At 37.0% G+C, this 17,608-nt stretch overlaps 2 protein-coding genes across 10 annotated transcripts in view; one reads left to right on the top strand and one right to left on the bottom strand.

The window, feature by feature from the left end:
• Positions 1-2,820, bottom strand: part of IQCB1 (IQ motif containing B1) — a 45,409-nt gene extending 42,589 nt beyond the window's left edge. The window contains exons 1-2 of one of the 6 annotated variants that reach the window (XM_008516189.2): positions 2,665-2,820; positions 2,059-2,140 (exon numbers count right to left, since the gene is read on the bottom strand). The gene's annotated coding sequence lies outside the window, so the exon portion shown is untranslated. Of the gene's footprint in view, positions 1-2,058; positions 2,141-2,484 lie in introns of all 6 variants that reach the window. The other 5 variants (XM_070583781.1, XM_008516188.2, XM_070583780.1 and 2 more) reach the window with 5 other exon arrangements.
• The window catches only part of EAF2 (ELL associated factor 2), a 41,005-nt gene continuing 25,342 nt past the window's right edge, over positions 1,946-17,608 (top strand). Inside the window, exons 1-3 of one of the 4 annotated variants that reach the window (XM_070583785.1) lie at positions 1,946-2,910; positions 9,849-9,943; positions 16,548-16,684. In XM_070583785.1, the coding sequence (XP_070439886.1) occupies positions 2,886-2,910; positions 9,849-9,943; positions 16,548-16,684 (257 nt within the window). In that variant the 5' untranslated portion in view covers positions 1,946-2,885. Of the gene's footprint in view, positions 3,039-9,848; positions 9,944-16,547; positions 16,685-17,608 lie in introns of all 4 variants that reach the window. The other 3 variants (XM_070583783.1, XM_070583787.1, XM_070583786.1) reach the window with 3 other exon arrangements.

Genomic DNA, 17,608 nt, shown 5'->3' with positions numbered 1-17,608 from the left:
GATTATTAGGGAGGTTAGGTACATTTCATGTTCACTGGCCATTTCTTCTCTTATATATTTTCTATTCATATCCGTTAACAATTTTTCTACTGGCTTGTCTTATTCTTTCGTGGAAGCTTTAAGCTTTTCATACATGGATATGAACCTTTATCCTTTATATTTGCTGTAAACACTTTCTCCTTGTCTGCCATTTATTATTTTAAGTTTGATTATGGTGTCTTTACCATAGTTTTACAATTTTTATATAGTCAAGTATAACAATCTTTATCCCTATGGCTTCTGATTTTGTGTCATGCTTAGAAGGGTTCTACCTACCCTAAGTGGTAACATAGATTCTCCTAATTTTTTCTAGTGTTTTTATAGTTTTGTTTTACTTATCTTCATCTACTTATATCTTTATTTATATCTTCAGTACACATGTAAGTTATTTTTGTGAATGGTGTAAGAAAGGAATCTAAATTTTATTTATTTATTGTTGTTGAGGAAAACTGGCCCTGAGCTAACATCTCTGCCATCTTGCTCTATTTCGTATGTGGGTTACCACCACAGCATGGCTTGATAGCGGTGTGTGGGTCCGTGTCCAGGATCCAAACCAGCAAATCACAGGCCACCAAGTAGAGCACACGAACTTAATCACCACACCACCAGGCTAGCCCAAAATCTAAATTTTTTAAGTTAGATGACATCATAGATTGGTGAAAAAAGAACAAATGCACATAGCTGTCATAAATTCCTGAGGCAACCTGTCATGAAGAGATATAACAGAAGCAGTCTGAAACGTCACTTGGATATATTTTTAGAATCTATTTAGTTCATTAATCTACTTATTTATTTCTGGGCTAGTACAACAGAATTCACTTTAATCTATGTTTGGAGAAAATTCACAATAGAAAGTAAGCTTCACGAGGGCAATACTCATACCATCCTTGGTGGCTGCCTTCTTATCTCTCTGGTTCCCCACTACGTTCCCGGAGGCTAGACTAGCACCTGGCATGTGGCAGGTACTTAAATACATGTTGGAAGAATGAATAAATGCACAAACTTTGGGCATTCCAGAACATAATTTCTTGACCCTGTGCTTTTCTCCTTGTCACAAAATGGAAACTCAGACTTCTGATTGGAAGTCTTTTTTAGGCAAAACAGGCTTAAAACACTGTTCTTGCTCTCTGGTTAACATAATAAAACATCACTGAAATGTTACTATTATCACCAAATGTGTGTAGGGCACTATGTTAGATGAAAGGGTCACAAAAATTTTATACAGGACAGATTCCCTGCTCATCTTCTGGGTGGGAAAGAAAAGTATACACACACACACACACACACACAAGCACGTAAAATAATTATATATAAGTGCCAAATAGATGATACAGACGATAATAATACAGACCACAGAGTCAGAAGACAAGTTTCCGTATCTGTAAAGAAAATAGCAATTCCTACCTCCTAGAGTAATTCACGATTTAGAAGAGAACGCAGCCACCAAGGATGCTCCTAAAACATTGTATGATAGCAGAGTTAAGCCTCAATAAAAACAACCTTTTGGACAACTTTTACTATATGCCGCAAATTCTTTTAAATGCTTTCATGTATTAACTCATTTAACCCTCTCAACGACTCTAAGGTCTAAGTACTATTATTTTTTCCCCAGTTTTAGCGAGGAGCACACATAACTTCGGTTTGCACAAAGTCACACTGTAGAGTTCGAAGCTGGGGTTCCAACCCAAAATTTCTTGGCTCCAGAACCTGAGCACTTTCCCACATGAAACACACTTACACGCCTTAAGAGAGTAGCATTTAGACAGACAGACAGGCTGAGGAAGACGCGTGCATCTACGCGCCTGGAACAATAAACGGGCAGATTTGGCTGATGCAGAAGTGAAGGCGTAGAGTTTGATTATGTAATTACCCTGAACGACCACCACCTCACAGGGCAACGATTTGTAAACTTTCACGTAGGTACTTCTCCTCGAATACCGTGCTTCTCTCATCTTTCCCATTAAACTCACGAACTTTCGACAGAGAAAACAATTATTTTTCAACTATTTATGCTCTTACTCTGAGCCAGAGCAGGAGCTCGGGCCTGGATCCTCTGGGAACCGCGTCTCGCCGGCCGCGCCGTCACTGCCTCCACCGATCACTGTGGAGGAAATCAATGAAAGCAGGCCGACCGATGCAATCGAGTTGCAACCGATCCTAAACATGCGCAGTTCCTAATTCCCAAGCTTTTTCCCTCTCCCTCCACGTCCCCTCTGCCGGTCCTAACACCACCGGGAACTTCCTCTGGGACAGAAGGTCAGAAAACGATTGCCGAGGTAACGGCGTCGCCGCCAGGCAGGGCCAGGCACCGAGCCTCTGAGGCCGCGGACTCTCTACTCCGGATTCTAGACCAAGCTACGGTGGCGTTACCACGCCTGGGGCAAGACGCCCGGCCTTGTGCCCAGACTCCGCCCCGCCCCCCGGGCCTCAGTTTCCACACCAGACCTCCACATAAAAGAGCGTGGAGCAGGCCGAGTCTCCCCTGAAGAGTCCCTACGCGCTGGGTCTGTTGGCCCAGAAGCCTGGGGTGCTGGGGCTCTCTCCTTCCCCAGCCGCCACCTTGGGACGGTTACCTCATCCTCGCCTGCCGTTCCTCCAGCAAAGGACCCCGCTCCCACCACGCACCTCACTCGCGCGGCTTCCCGGGGCGCCCTGCGTCGCAACACGGCAAGAAGCCTGGAGGCGGGACCAGGATCCTCCGAGCCAAGGGGCGGGGCGCCCCTCGCCAGGCAACCAATCAGCATGCAAGACACGCCCTATGGGGCGGGGCGCGTCGGGCGCGGGGCGGAGTCTGAGGTGGCTGCGCCGGCCGCAACAAGTGCAGCTGATTCGGGCTGAGGTGGCAGATGTTAGCGAGCGCCGCGAGCAGAGGTAAAGTCGGAGCCCGAGGATGATGAATGGAGCAGCGGGACGCTCGCACAATGACAGACGCGAGCGGGTCCTCAAGTTAGGCGAGAGTTTCGAGAAACATCCGCGCTGCGCCTTCCACACTGTGCGCTGTGAGTGAGGATGACCCCGGGGAAAACGGGGAGCTCTGGGTACGGGGGTGTGTGGAGGCGCAAACCTCTCCAAGTTGTGTTCCCACAGACCCCCTTACTCTGCGGGAGAATGGGGTGCCCAGCGCGAGCCGCTGCCCTCCCTGGAGTCCTTGGGGTCAGTGGAAGGAGCCGGAGTCGAGCAGATGTGGGTAAACCCTGGGCAGAGAGATATAAGTGAGACGAGCGGGCAAAAGGGGAAACTTTGTGGACCAGGTCTGCAGGGGTGACTCTGGAGACAGATGTGACTGGTGGATGATGCAGAAGTGGAAAGAAAAATAAAGTGGCAAATGGAAGAGAGCAAAGTACAAAACTACTACACAGGGGGAAGGGAATGCCTTGAGGCTCATGGGGAAATAGTCTCTCTTTTTTTCTCTTTTTCTGTGTCTGGCTGATGAGGATTCTTATTTAATGTGTACCTTGGGAGAAATTTTGAACCATTCTCATAATCTGTATCTCCTTTGGACCTCTGATTTCGTTCTTTCAGTTATCTGATACTGATTATTAAAGTTTTGGAGGGTGTGTTATTAATTTCTTTATTAGAAAGATATTTACTCCCCTATGATTTCTTTTGATTTCCTTTTGCTTGTCCTCTGGAAGTAGTTTTGATAAATTTTTCTTTTTTATGTTGTTGAGGTGGAAAAGGGAGCTCTTTTGCTTTGATAATTGGATGCTGTTGATTCCAGGAGGAAAAATATAGCATATTATGATTTGGTATGTAAAACATTCATTCTTTGCATAATAGCCGTCATACAACTATAGAGCGGAAAGGAAACTTTGAGGTCATTGAATCATAACCTCTTATTTTTCTGTGGCAAAATTGTGAAGTAGGTAGTTTTTCACTTCCTTCCCCCAACCCTGTCCTTCCTTAGTGTCTCATCATTCCATCTTCCTCAGTCACGCTGCCCTTAGACTGTCCAGAGACCTCTGTGGTTTTTACTCTGGAGTGTTCCATGTCTCAATTAAAACACCCAGTTAAAACTCACATTCTCCAAAAGTTTACTTATGTTGTAGGCAATCTGATGGTAGTAACTCACAGTAAAGGTATGAAGAACCAATAGGTCAAACTCTCCAAGGATATATTTATATTTTATAAAAGGGTTTTATTAAGCAAAATTAATATCTAGTTGGTAGAATAAATGGAGGAGGTATTTGCAGAAGACCTTCAACAGTGTCTCTGGTTTATTCTTCTTTATCATACTCTGTTGTCCAAGGCTCCCCACAGTGGGACAGCTAGTGCTGGCTGTGCAGATTCTCTCCTTTGTCAGTCCCATTTTCCAAAAGTATGATATAGTTTTTGTCTGGTTTCTCCATGCCTTTCTCTCAAACAGTATCTCCTCTCTCCTTTCCTCTTCTTTCTCAGGTATGCAGTAGTCTTAGAATTAATTTTTCAAATCACAAAGTTTAGGATTATAAAAATTTTCTCAAGAATATATTTTCATATAACTTGGATATAGATATTCTCTTTTTAAGGGCGTGAACCCCAAATTCAGTGAATAAAAAATAGCCTTTGAAAAACTCTTTGCAGGTACTTAAAAACCTTTCATTTGTGGAAGTTCTCAAAATGCTGGAATTGTGTCTTCAGAGTCAGAGAATCAGATGATCCAGCTACAAGAATGAAAAATAAGCAAAACAACAACAATAATAACCACAATAAACCCAGATGTTTGAATACACTCTTAGTCCTGTGGAAGACATTAGGAAGGTTTTCAGCCATTAGTTTTATTCTTCTTGAAGCAGAGAGACTCTTGCTAGATTTATTTAAATAAAACCAGTCATTATCCTTGAGGATAGGTTCATTTTCCATATGATCCTCACTCTTAAGGACTCAGAGTGAGGGATAGAAACTGTAGAATAGGAAATCTGACTTTCATCCAGGGCAGATGGACCTAATTTATCACAAACACTGAAGTCACTGTAATGTGGGAGAAAGTAAAATTCTATCTTTATGTACAGAGCTAATTACGCTGGTCCACTATGCTGAGGCTTTGGAAAAACCTGGACGTGTATTCTGGCCTCCACCACCTATATATCTAATGTAACTTTGGAAACATTCTCTAAGCTCTCAACCTCAGTTTTCTTATATATAAATGGTAATAATAATATGTACATTTCAGAGTTTTTAAGGATTAAATAACATAGCGTAAACAATTTAGCACAGTATTTGGTGCATGGTAGACAATAAGTAGTAGTTACCATTATTCTCGAAGGGTTATAGTCATGTGTATATGAGGAATGCCAATGAATGTAATTTACTTAGACTTTCAGAAAGCACTTATCAGGGCTCGGCAATAAAACCTATCAAAAGATAGACTGGCATGTGGTAGGGAAGACATGGGATGTTCTATACTTGATAAGCTAAATGCTTAGCAGCAAATGCTTCACTTCATAGAAGAGTTTGAGGAAGGGGATCCACTAGAATAAATTTTGGATTTGGGCTAGTGCTAGTTTCACAATTTATATCTAGATAAAGGAATAAATATTGAAATCCGTAAGTTTGTAAATGACACCACTTTTTGCTGTCATGAAATGATGAGCTTATGGGCAGTGACAACAGGAAGACTGTCTGAGGCATCAAGTGGCGCCACTCCCAAAAGGGTGGTTATTAAACTTTGGTGTGAGCAAATATTGGAAAGTACACAAATGAAAAATAGAATTGAAATTGTATTTACAGTTAATGTAGTCTGATCAGTGTAGTATATGGGTAAGGGTGTGGGTTTTGGAGTTACTTGAATTAGTTTAAATCCCAGGAAGTAAATGATAGTAACTTTGGATTCTTTTATGAAGATATTGACATTATGTGATGCTACAGCCAAAATAGTCAGAAAAGTGATCAACATTGACAGAAAAAGTATTAAGTACAAAATACGAAATGTTTTTCTACTCTTCATGTAATATAAGTAATTGTACTATAAACATGAAGAAAATAACATAGATGAAGGATATCCAGAGAGAATAAGTGAGTGGTAAAACTGGTGATGAGGTTTCCAAACCAAGGATAACCAAAAGAAAGAAGCTACAGTAGTCCCTCTTTATCAGAGATTTCACTTTCCTCAGTTTTAGTTACCTGCACTCAACCATGGCCTGAAAATATTAATTGGAAAATTCTAGAAATAAAGAATTTGTAAGTTTTAAATTGTGTGCATTTCTGAGTAGCATGATGAAATCTCACCCTGTCCAACTGCATCCTGCCTGGGACGTGAATCATCCCTTTGTCCTGCGTATACATGCTGTGTATGCTACCCGCTTATTAGTCACTTAGTAGCCCTCGTGATTATGAGATTGACTGTCGCAGGATAGCAGTGTTTAGGTAACCCTTATTTTACTTAGCAATGGCCCCAAAGCACAGGAGTGGTGATGCTGGCAATTCAGATATGTCAAAGAGAAGCCATAAAGTGTTTGCTTTAAGGGAAAAGGTGAAAGTTCTGGACTTAATTAGCGGAGGAAAAAAATCGTATGCTGAGGTTGCTAAGATCTACAGTAATTTTTATTATAGTATGTTGTTATAATTGTTCTATATTATTATTATTGTTGTTAATCTCGTACTGTGCCTAATTTATAAATTAAACTATATCACAGTGGTATGTGTGTATGGATAAAAACATAGTATGTATAAGGTTTGGTACTGTCTGAGGTTTCAGGCATCCACTAGGGGTCTAGGAATGTATCTGCCAGATAAGGGGAAACAACTGTATTTAGCCTGGAATCGTAGCACCTTAGAAAAGAATACATTTGATATTTGGAAGCATATAGAAAGCATGAACATGAAATTATTCAGCAGATTCTATAATTCTAGAACTAGGCATAACCCTTTGAAACTCAAACACTTTATACTTTAAAAAAAAACTTGTTTGAAGGTAAATAAAACACTGTTTAATAAAATAAGTAATAAAAAGGTGGAATTTATTAATTTTATCAGTAGAATAATTAGAAATGTAAATAAGATCAGAATAGTTTTGATAGACTTATTGATTATAAATTTATGCTTATCATTAAGTAAAGATACAGATATTTTGAGTACATTTCTGTCCCTTATAGTTATCTTATATGCTGTAGGCATTGATCAGCTTCAGGGGCTTGTGAATCCCTTGCAATTATACAGTATTTGATATGTATCCTCATGTATGCATTTTTCTGTGGAGAGGATCTATGGCTGGTCTGTGATTTTCATCAGATTCCCATAGAGGCTTATTGCTATTCCTCATCTCCTAATACTCCCCCCTCCCCCGACATACACAGAAGTTAGGAACTGTGGCTATAAGGCAAGGAAGCTATATAATATGAGTGGATAGAGTATGTGACTTGAATTCCTGACTTCCTCTTTTATTGGCTTAATTACTTTAGAGGAGTTCCTCATTGGTAAAATATGTATGAGAATATTCAGTTCAAACAGTTGTTGTAGAGATCAAAAGTGATGATATAAAGAAAAAGAATCAGCTTTTAAATACTGAAACAGATTAGCTGTAGATTAACAGCATACTGGCTGAGTTTGACTTTAGTGGTGCTTTGTTTGACCCACACAGTTGTAGTTTTAACATGAGTCAGTTGTAAATACCTAAAAATCAAGATCTTTTATACAAAAATCTGGATTACCAGTTTCTCTTTAAAAGATCAGAAGATAACCTGGCAATACTGAGCCATATTATTCATGGCAGAAGTTGGCTGAAGCTGATTTGTGGTTGTCCTCTTGAGATTGGGTTTATTCATTCTTTAGGTCACTGTGGTTCCTGCTGGTCAGCTTCACTGCCTTGGGTTACCTGTCTGGCCTCTCTTCTAAAGCATTATTTAGTTGTCATTAAATGACAGTCATATCTCTGAATATTGTCCTTTGTGTCACTGTCAGAAAAATATGGGAGGTCAGAGAGCCATGGTTTTACTCTAGTATGTCATTTATAATGTTTTACCTATTTATCTTAGGAACTCTTTATTGTCAAATATTAAGTGATGGGTGCCCTCTATGAGAAGAGAAGTGTACTAGTGAAAAGTACAAAAGGAATATGGCAATGTCCACCCTAAAGAAATCAGAGTCTTGAAGTAGAGATGAATCTGGTCTTCAGGAAACAATTAGAAAACAAGGCTTTTACACATAATTTAGCTTAAGTTTATACTTAAAATAAGTTTAGAGGTGGTTCAGGGAAGGGTAAACAATATGAACTTTTTATCAATTGATGTCAACACTTATTTCCCTAAGTCCAAAACCTCTTTCAAGCATCTAAAACTTAACACCTTAATTATCTTTTATCTTTCTCATTACCTTGTGATACTAACAAACTCCCCAATTTATTTTCAGTGTAGTCTTTATCCTCAGTTGTGCTACCTAGGGATACGTTATGAATCAAACTCTTTCACATTTTTCATATTGCTTATGTTATTTTTTCATGTTTCTTAAAATCTGGGAATAAGCATCAAGATTTTAAGAGAGAGTTATTGCATGTATTCAGTTTTGAATTAAAGTAGCATGAAGAATAAACCATATTATAAAGAATATTTTGTGTGAATTGTTTATATTCATATGTGTTTAAGGAATAGAGGGATGGATTTCATTTATTTCCATAGAACTGTTATGAAAATGAAATATGAAATGTTAAGCAAGGTGCCTGGCACATTGTAAGTGTTCCGTAAGTGTTAGCTGTTATAATTGTCTTGAGAAGCAGGGCCAGCCTTTGTTTATTGACAGAGTGATGGTTTGATGAGCACTGGAAGATTCTCTCCCAAGATCTGCCTATTACAGTTCCCTAAATTCCACTAATAAATATTCATTGCTTTGGATTTAGACTTTTTGCCTTTGGGGCTTCCCTGTTAATATAAAGATAAATCTCTTGGGGTAGGGGTAATTGGGAGGGGACTCTCAGGAGCTGTTAATGTTCTATTTCTTGATCTAGTTGCTGATTACACACGTGTCGCTTTGTGAAAATGCATCAGGCTTGTGATTTATGTTCTATTTTGCATGTATGCTATGTTTTAATAAAGAGTTAACCTAGAAAAAATAAATATAACTGGAGGAATTCTATATATCAGTTCTAATATCAGAATTATCATCAGTCATTGATACATATTTATGTGAATTCTTTTTCAGTGACTTTCATATCTTAGAGGTTTTTAAGTTTATTCAGCAATATCTTAGCACCCTAATAAATTCCTTCTAGGTAATATATTTTAATGACATCATTTGAATTATGATTTAACTCAAAATGAAAATTGATTTTGAGTTCTTCTGAAGTGGCAGATCTGGGTAAATTTGCACATTCTTTAGTGGTACATATCCATGAAAAATTCAAGCTTTAAACTAAATAAGATTGCTTTCTCTTAAATTTTTCCATGAATATGTATTTGGTGTGTATTCATTCATTTTGTTTTTCTAGGACAGCAGACAAGTGGTAGTAGGCACCCAAGGTGGTTTAAGAAAAATTCGTGGGAGCAAGAGACTGAAAATTGAAGATATTCTACTGATAATGGTTTTTAGCAAATTGTGAAAACACTGACATTATTTAGTTTTTAGCAGTGGAACATCTTAGTCTAGTTAACCTTGATCTAAATAGGATTCTGAGGGAGCATGGTTTGAGGAATACTATTTTAGTTTTTTTTTTCCTCAGAATTATACACACAGCAACCAACTGGATTATGTTTCGTTTGTTTTTTTGTAATATGAAGACTCTTCTAATTACTGGCTGTTGAAAAATGATTTATCACTCTGAAACATGCTCAAACTTTTTATATACAGGTATCCAGGTATTGTTCCATTTTATGAAAATCCACATCTGTGTCTATTTTTAGATGACTTCAAACCCGCTTCTATTGACACCTCTTGTGAAGGAGAGCTTGAGGTCGGCAAAGGTGAACAGGTGACCATAACTCTGCCAAATATAGAAGTGAGTATTTTTATATATTTAGACTAAAGGCATCTTTTTGCAGGATTTCCACTAAATTTAAATGAAAATAATTGCACAATTTATGTAGTGGTAATAGTCAGGTAAAATAATTAATAAACATACCAAAGCAGAAAAAACCTTGTTTTAAACTATTTTTGGTAAAATAATCTTAAAATACTTTATTTAATAAATTTCAAGAACTATCATATCAAATGATTTGAAACAATTGGACGTCTAAACAAATATTTGTTAAATTACCATTATGAGCTGGATTTTGTACTTCGAACTAGGAGTAATAACATATCCCATGTCTTCTAGTCCTAGTCTGTTACAGCAGATAGACTTGTAAAGATCTAGTGCTATAAGTTAGAGCATGTATAAAATTCTGTGCAAGCACGTAAGTGGAATCAAATAATCTTCATGGTGGAGTCTTGAAAGGCTTCCCAAAGCAGTTGCTTTTTGAGCTGAGCCTTAAAGGACAAGTAGAATTTCATCTAGTAGAAATGGAGTAGAATATTCTAGGCAGAAGGAACAGTGTATGAAAGGCGCTAATGGAGAAAGAACAAGAATTTGTGGAATAAATGAGTTAGTGTAGTAAATTAAGGAATAATGAAAAATGATTGATAGAAATAGAGACTGGAAAGGTAGATTGGGATCAGATTATGAAGAATCTTTTATGTTGTAATGTAGAATTTGGACTTTATCTCATAGGTATTAGAGAACCATTAGAATGTTTAAGCAGAGAGCTAACATTGTTAGATTTGTGCTTTTGGAGTGGTTTGGGGAATGGATGGGAAAAGAAAGAGACTAGGTCAGGGAGGCCTTAACCAAAAGTTTTGTCCATCTTTTAAATTTCCAGGTGTATCCAAGTAACACTGTCAACTACTATTTACATAAATATACAAGTTCTTTGTTCTATTCTCTAGTTTTTTTCCTTGAGTTAGAAATTTCTTAGCATTCAACTTTTCTTTTTTTTCTTTTATATTGGCTTGATCGAAGAGAACTCCAAGACTGTAAATTTATACTTTAATATATAAAGAAAACACTGGAGTTGTTGAGATTTTTTTGTTTAATTTTTATAATAGGAATGGTTTTGTGCTGGTTCATCCATGTTCTCTTGTATGCATTTATGAGGTGGCTTGTCATGGTTAGAGGTGTAGCAAGCAAGCTGTCTATCCTCTAGTCTTCTATCTTTTTCTTATTTTTATCAGTCAACACTATTTATTAAGATCCCACTGTTATGTTAGACTGTATTTGTTGCTGCCTCTGAAGGTTTTCCTAAAGTTAAGTAAATTTGTGGGGGCTTTTTATTGTATATTTCTCATTTCTTCCCTTAGAAACTGAAGGAAATGAAAAATCAATTCAGTATGAGAAGTTGTAGATAAGTAAAACTTTGTATTACTCTGTTATGAAAAGATGTTCAGATTCTGGCATCTCTAAAATAGTTCGGAAATGTAGTACCCAATAACCTAAGGCTTTCTTACTTTATGATATTAAAGAAACCTGAACCATCTACTTAATTTTAAAAGTTGTTGAAAAGATATAAATTGATGACAAGCATCATTAGCCTGGTCTCAGATTGTAATATTATCGATGCATGATGATTGGTTTGCAGAAAAACTTTAGTTCAGTTCTTCTTTGCCATGTAGAATGTTTTCTCAAATTGCACTCTTCCCATCCTCATTCTTCACATTGCTTTTCTACTCCAAGCAGATGGGGATTCTTATAGTTATTAATAAACCTTTTTCATTCATACATACCCTGCTTTAATCAAGAATTACAATCCACCATGTGTTTGGTTATGGTCTCAATTGAAATACCTCTTGAAGGAATGACAGCTATAGGAGGAAATTTTCAAACCTTCAAATCGTAAATTTCTGAAACAGCAAAGAAATCCTGTAGGAAAAAGTAACTCCCTCCACCAGGCCACCAGAAATATATCCATAAAGAGTATGCCTCAGTGTTTTTGTGTGTGTATATGTGGGCATGAGAAAGAGGGAGACAGATGGACAAATGAACAGACTGACCATATAAATATGTACCTTCTGTGTGGTAAGTCCTGTTTTAGGTGGTTAATGGGAATACAGAGGTAGACTAGATGTGGTCACTATTCTAAAAAATACTGCCATTTAGTGAGGAAGACAGAAAATAACTGATTAAAATGTAAGGACTATCGTACAGGTATACACAGAATATTATGGGAGTATAAAAGAGAGGTAACTCAGCCAGGGGAGGGAGAGGAGACATCAGGACACGCTATCTTGAAGATGAGTTCAAGTTACCCAGGTGAAGGAAAGAGGGAAGGACATTTAGGCAGAGAAAAGAGAAAGACATGTTAGATTTGGCGAACTACATATAAGCCACTGTGGCTAAGTCAGAAGGGGTGAAGATGGGGACGTATGGGAAGGTAGAAGGGTATTTAGGATCAGATAATAAAGGGCCAAATGTGTAATGCGAAAGAATTTGAACTTTATCCTGTAACCCTTTTAGACATCTGGAATGAAAGAGAATTGTTAAAATTACCACCTGTCGAGAGCATATATTTTTTCTGCTGGGCATACAGTCCTGGAACAATTGTGAATAAGAATAGAAATTACATTCTCAAATAAACTTTGTGGGTTTTTTCCCCCTTTGTTAAAGAACTTCTTTATACCAGTAAGAGGTTTATGGTTCTTCAGAGTTTGTGTGTATTTTGTGGAAATGTAATGATTATTAGTTTGAGGCATTTAGATTCTCTGATTTTCTTTATAAACTTGCTTTCATCAACCTGGTAAAAATGCCTAGAAGCTTGGAGCCATCCCATAAAATAGAATTTTTATTGTACTGTACTTTGAGGAGTGCCTTCAGGTTCTGGTGGTTCTTTGATAGGTTAGATTTTCTAATTCCATTCCTGGAAGTTTTCTTTGGTAGTATCACACAGAAGAAACTAATAAAAATAAAGACTTAGGCTGGTTAATATTGGGCATTGACCAATCTCTTTTCCTTACAAACAGTTCTCTATGATTGACTGCTATAAAATTTCAAAATGTTGACTTTTGAAAGGAAAAGACTTACTTGTCTATTATGATTTGTCATTGATGCTGTCCAAGTTTAGCATATTTTTAGTGCTGACTCTTTATCTTATGGGGTACTTTTGTGGGCCTTGATGAAATAGCCCACTGGAAACTTCAACTAGACTTTCTGTTATGCAGGAAATACATCTCTGTTGGTTACTTATGATGTTAGCGCTCAAACCCAGGACTTAGGAGAGTTCTGTATGTCTGATAGGCTACTCTGCCACCCCAGATGACTCTTGTGGGCAAAGTCCCTTCCAGAATGAACCTGATCTGATTACTTCCCTTGAGTTTACTTAGCTCACATGGGAAAATAGCCCATCACGTTCTTGGGACCTCAGCCTGTTTTAGGACCAGAGTCCTATTTTAACATCATATTACACTTATATTTTTAAATGAATTCTATCTTTTAACATTACAAAACAAACCTTTTTTATCCTGTTTTTGTGGTTTTAAGCTTAAATACCACCTTGTCTAATATTAATAATACCACGTTTTCTTTTTTTTAATTTGTATGTTCATGGAATCTTGGCGTCCCTTACTTTTATTTAGCTGACATTTTAAGTATATCTTTTATTAACAGAATATTCTGTGTTTGATTTTTAAACCCAGTTTGACAGTTCCTATTTTTATTAGGGAATTCTATCCATATTTAGTTCCAAGTTGATATACTTGATTTTTATTTCTATCATTTTATATTATGTTTATTAGTTATTTTAATTTGTTTCCCTTTTTTCACTCTTTACTAGTTTCGTGAAGTATCTCTTCTTTCTTTTCTTTTTCTTTTCCCTTGTGTTACTTTGGGAGCACTATTGTAGTTTCCCATTCCATTACTGATTACTTTCCTTTCCTGGTATTCATAATCAGGCATGATCAGATTTGCCTGTCAGAAGAATGGGGAACAAAACTGGAAGGGAAAATAGGGAGGAGGAAAGCAGTAATCTAAGTGAGATGATGATTGGGTTCTGAAGTTGGATAAGAACAGTAAACATGGAGATGGTATCACGTATTCAGTAGTTATTTAGAGGCAAGGATAGTTCATAGGCTTAGGATTTTCCTAGTACTTTAATACCCCTTTCTTGGGGTATGAAATAAGGGACTGGGCAGAAATTAAAGTTTAAAATAGGAAATGTGCTCAATTTAATGAGGAAAAGTTTAATTTTAAAAAACTTGCTCAAAGTGTAGAAGGCAGATATAGATATTATGAAAAACTTGTTACTTGTGATCAAAAAATGTTCATACTGTTTGTATTCGACATTCACTGAGTATCTGTGAAGGGCTTGGTACTTTAGGTACCAGGAGCCATAAAAAAATATTAATGATCTAGTGCTTATTTTTCAGGAACTCAGAGTACAATAATGTAATGTAATTTTAAGATGTATTCTGTTCTAAGTAAGAATACAAGTATCTTTAAGAAGAATATATTGCACAAGTCTCTGATCAACTGTAATTTGAAGTCCTTGGGTTGCTATTTTGGGGTATCTTACTCTGTTGTTTTCAACCGAAACATCTGAAAAATATACTTATGAGCCACGTAGTCCCAGTTTGTTTGTCACGATTATGCTCCTGGCTCTGCACCTTACCAGGGCTTCAGCTAAGTGCTCTCCATCTCATCCCTCTAGGTCCACTGCAGACATGTCCGCATTTGTGTGCTTTGCATGCTTGATTTCCTGTAGATCACATTAGTTTTAGAGGTGAGGTAAAAACCTGGTCCTTTCTTTTGGTTTCATCATTTTCTTGCCCTACCTCTTGGAAGTCTCTAACCTACTCCCCTTTTATGGCATCCTCAGTCACAAAATTTATCTCCTACTCCTCCTGGTGGTCATGTGTTAAATCTCTGATGATTGTTAACTTTTTAAATATGATAATGCCCTTTATTCTTTTTAGTAGTCACTCTTTTCTAAGCTGATCTAATGTTGTTATTGTACTTGACAAGATTATTATAATCAGTGCTTTAAAAGTTTAATAGACTTTTATAAAGTTCAAAAACAAGCAAATATTGCACTGTATTATTGAAGTATACATATATATGAGATAAAGTTAGAGAATGATAAAATTCCTTCAGGGTTGAGGGAGGCGGGGACAAAGGATACAGGATGAGCTTGTAGGTAGTTGTAGGTTACTAGTAATGATCTAGGTTTAACCTTTTATTATAGAAAATAGGATAGTATAATGAACCCCTCTGTACATATTACTGAGCTTCAACACTTACAGTGTTGTGCTAATCTTTTTTATATATTCCCCTACCACTTTTTTTTCTTGGCATATTTGAAAGCAATCTCAGACATTATACCAGTTTATAAATGCTTATGTATGCATCTCTAACTGATAAGGATATTTTTATTTTTACCTAAGTACCATGCTATTATCACATGTAGCAGAATTAATTATAATACCTGGTCCATATTCACATTTTCATGATGGCCTCAAAAATGTCTTTTTACAGTTTTTTCACCTAGGAATCCAAGTAAGATTCTTATATTGTATTTTGGTATTATGTTAATCTTAAGTCTCTTTTGTTCTACCGAAGTCTTTTCCCCTTTTTATGCCATTAGCTTGTTGGAGAAACCAGGTGATTTGTCCTAAAGAATATACCCATGTTCCGGGTTTCAAATTACTTCTGCCTGGTATTGTTTAACTTATTCCTCTATTCCTCGTATTTCCTGTAAACTGGTAGTTATATCTAAAGGCTTGATGAGAGTTAGATTCTTTGTGGGCTTTTCTTTTTAAGGCAAGAGTACTTTATAGGTGATGCTGCATACTTGCTTTTTTATCATATCATGAAGCAATTAATGTCTAGTTGTCCCACTTTTTGTTTTTTGTAGGAAAAGATTCGCCCTGAGCTAACATCTGTTGCCAATCTTCCTCTTTTTTTTTCTCCCCAAAGCCCCAGTGCATGGTTGTATATCCTAGTTGTAAGTCCTTCTAGTTCTTTGTGAGCCGCTGCCGCAGCATGGCAGCTGACAGACAGGTGGTGTGGTTCTGCCACCAGGAAATGAACCTAGGCCGCTGAAGTCGTGAGAGCACTGTACTTTAACCACTAGGTCATCAGGGCTAGCTCAGTCCCACTTTTAATGCTAAAATTTATCAGTAGATTTAGTGTGATATTGTTCCTCAATACATTCGTTTTCTTTAATCTGCATAGGGAAGCACCACTTTAAGAAAATACCAGATTTAAAAAACTAAACTTACGAAGGAAGAAGAAGAGGGTAGTAAATATGATTCAGAACTTCTGTTCCCTTATCTGTAAAATATACTGGTTGTGTTAGAATTGAATCCCCATCGCCTGTTGTAGACCAATGAAACAAATCTTCACTGGCTCAGGGCAAGCATTTTCTCTATTCTTTCCTCAATGATAGAAGCTTTGAGATCACAGCCTCTGTTCATCTCTATCGTTTTTCTACTACTCTCCTTGTTGTTAGAGTAGTAAATTTAGGTGGTTAGGTGACTTGAAGTGTAACATAGATTGAGAAACACAGAGGATCTCAGAAGCCCTCCTAACTGAATTTCTATGATAAATTTCAAGTAATGATAATTAACTTTTTAAACAGGGTTCCACTCCACCAGTAACTGTTTTCAAAGGTTCAAAGAAACCTTACTTAAAAGAATGTATTTTGATTATTAACCATGACACTGGAGAATGTCGACTAGAAAAACTCAGCAGCAACATCACTGTAAAAAAAACAAGGTATGTGGTTAATGAAATAAATTACTTTATTGACACAAAAATTGCTAAGGAAATGCCAGTGGGAAAAAAAGTTACTGGATTAAGTCACATTATATAAGGGTTATTTCTCTGTGGTATAAAAATGTTTTAAGCTTTTTCCAAGTTTAAATTTGGTGGAGATCCTTAGCCAAAAGCTTTCACCATTTCTCCCTATGTTGTATTTCTGAATGTCTTTTATATATGCAGGTATACATTTTTTTTTATTGTAGATGCTTTCGTAGAACTGGACTGAAAGCCATTATACACTCTACAAAATAATTTCATCTTTATTAGTAAAAATTTATTGAGCACCTAGAATATGTAAAGCACTAGAAAAAGGAAAGTTTCCTATACAAATACCAACCTCAAAACTAGTGCATTTTAGTTGGATTAACAGATAATTCTATTTAAAAAGTCGGTAAGAGAATACAGCCATCCCAAATTCTTTTTTGGAAATAGGTGGTACATTAAAATATAAGGGACTTTCTCTAAAGGCCGTACAAATAGTATAGACAGAAATTGTTCTAGGAATTAAAGGAAAGGGGAGGTTATGGTTGATTGGAGCATTCAGGGAGCCCTATTCATGTACCTTGAGAGGAGGTTAAGATTTAGGGCTTTTTTTCCCCCAATAATACTTGATGATAAGAATTACCTTGGGTGCTTGTTAAATATATGAGTTCCCAAATCCAACTTCAGATGAGGAAGGGGCCTAGGAAGCTCTATTTTTCGTCCCCTCCCTGCTGATGATTTTTATTACTAGGAAAGTTGGGAAAACACTGATTTAACCTTTTTTTTTTTGAGGAAGATTAGCCCTGAGCTAACTTCTGCAGCAAATCCTCTTCTTTTTGCTGAGGAAGACTGGCCCTGAGCTAACATCCGTGCCCATCTTCTTCTACTTTGTATGTG

This window comes from Equus przewalskii, chromosome 18 (assembly GCF_037783145.1).
Source record: "Equus przewalskii isolate Varuska chromosome 18, EquPr2, whole genome shotgun sequence".
Taxonomy (NCBI): domain Eukaryota; kingdom Metazoa; phylum Chordata; class Mammalia; order Perissodactyla; family Equidae; genus Equus; species Equus przewalskii.
Note: the sequence above shows the minus strand (reverse complement) of the source record. Positions and strands in the feature narration are given on the sequence as shown.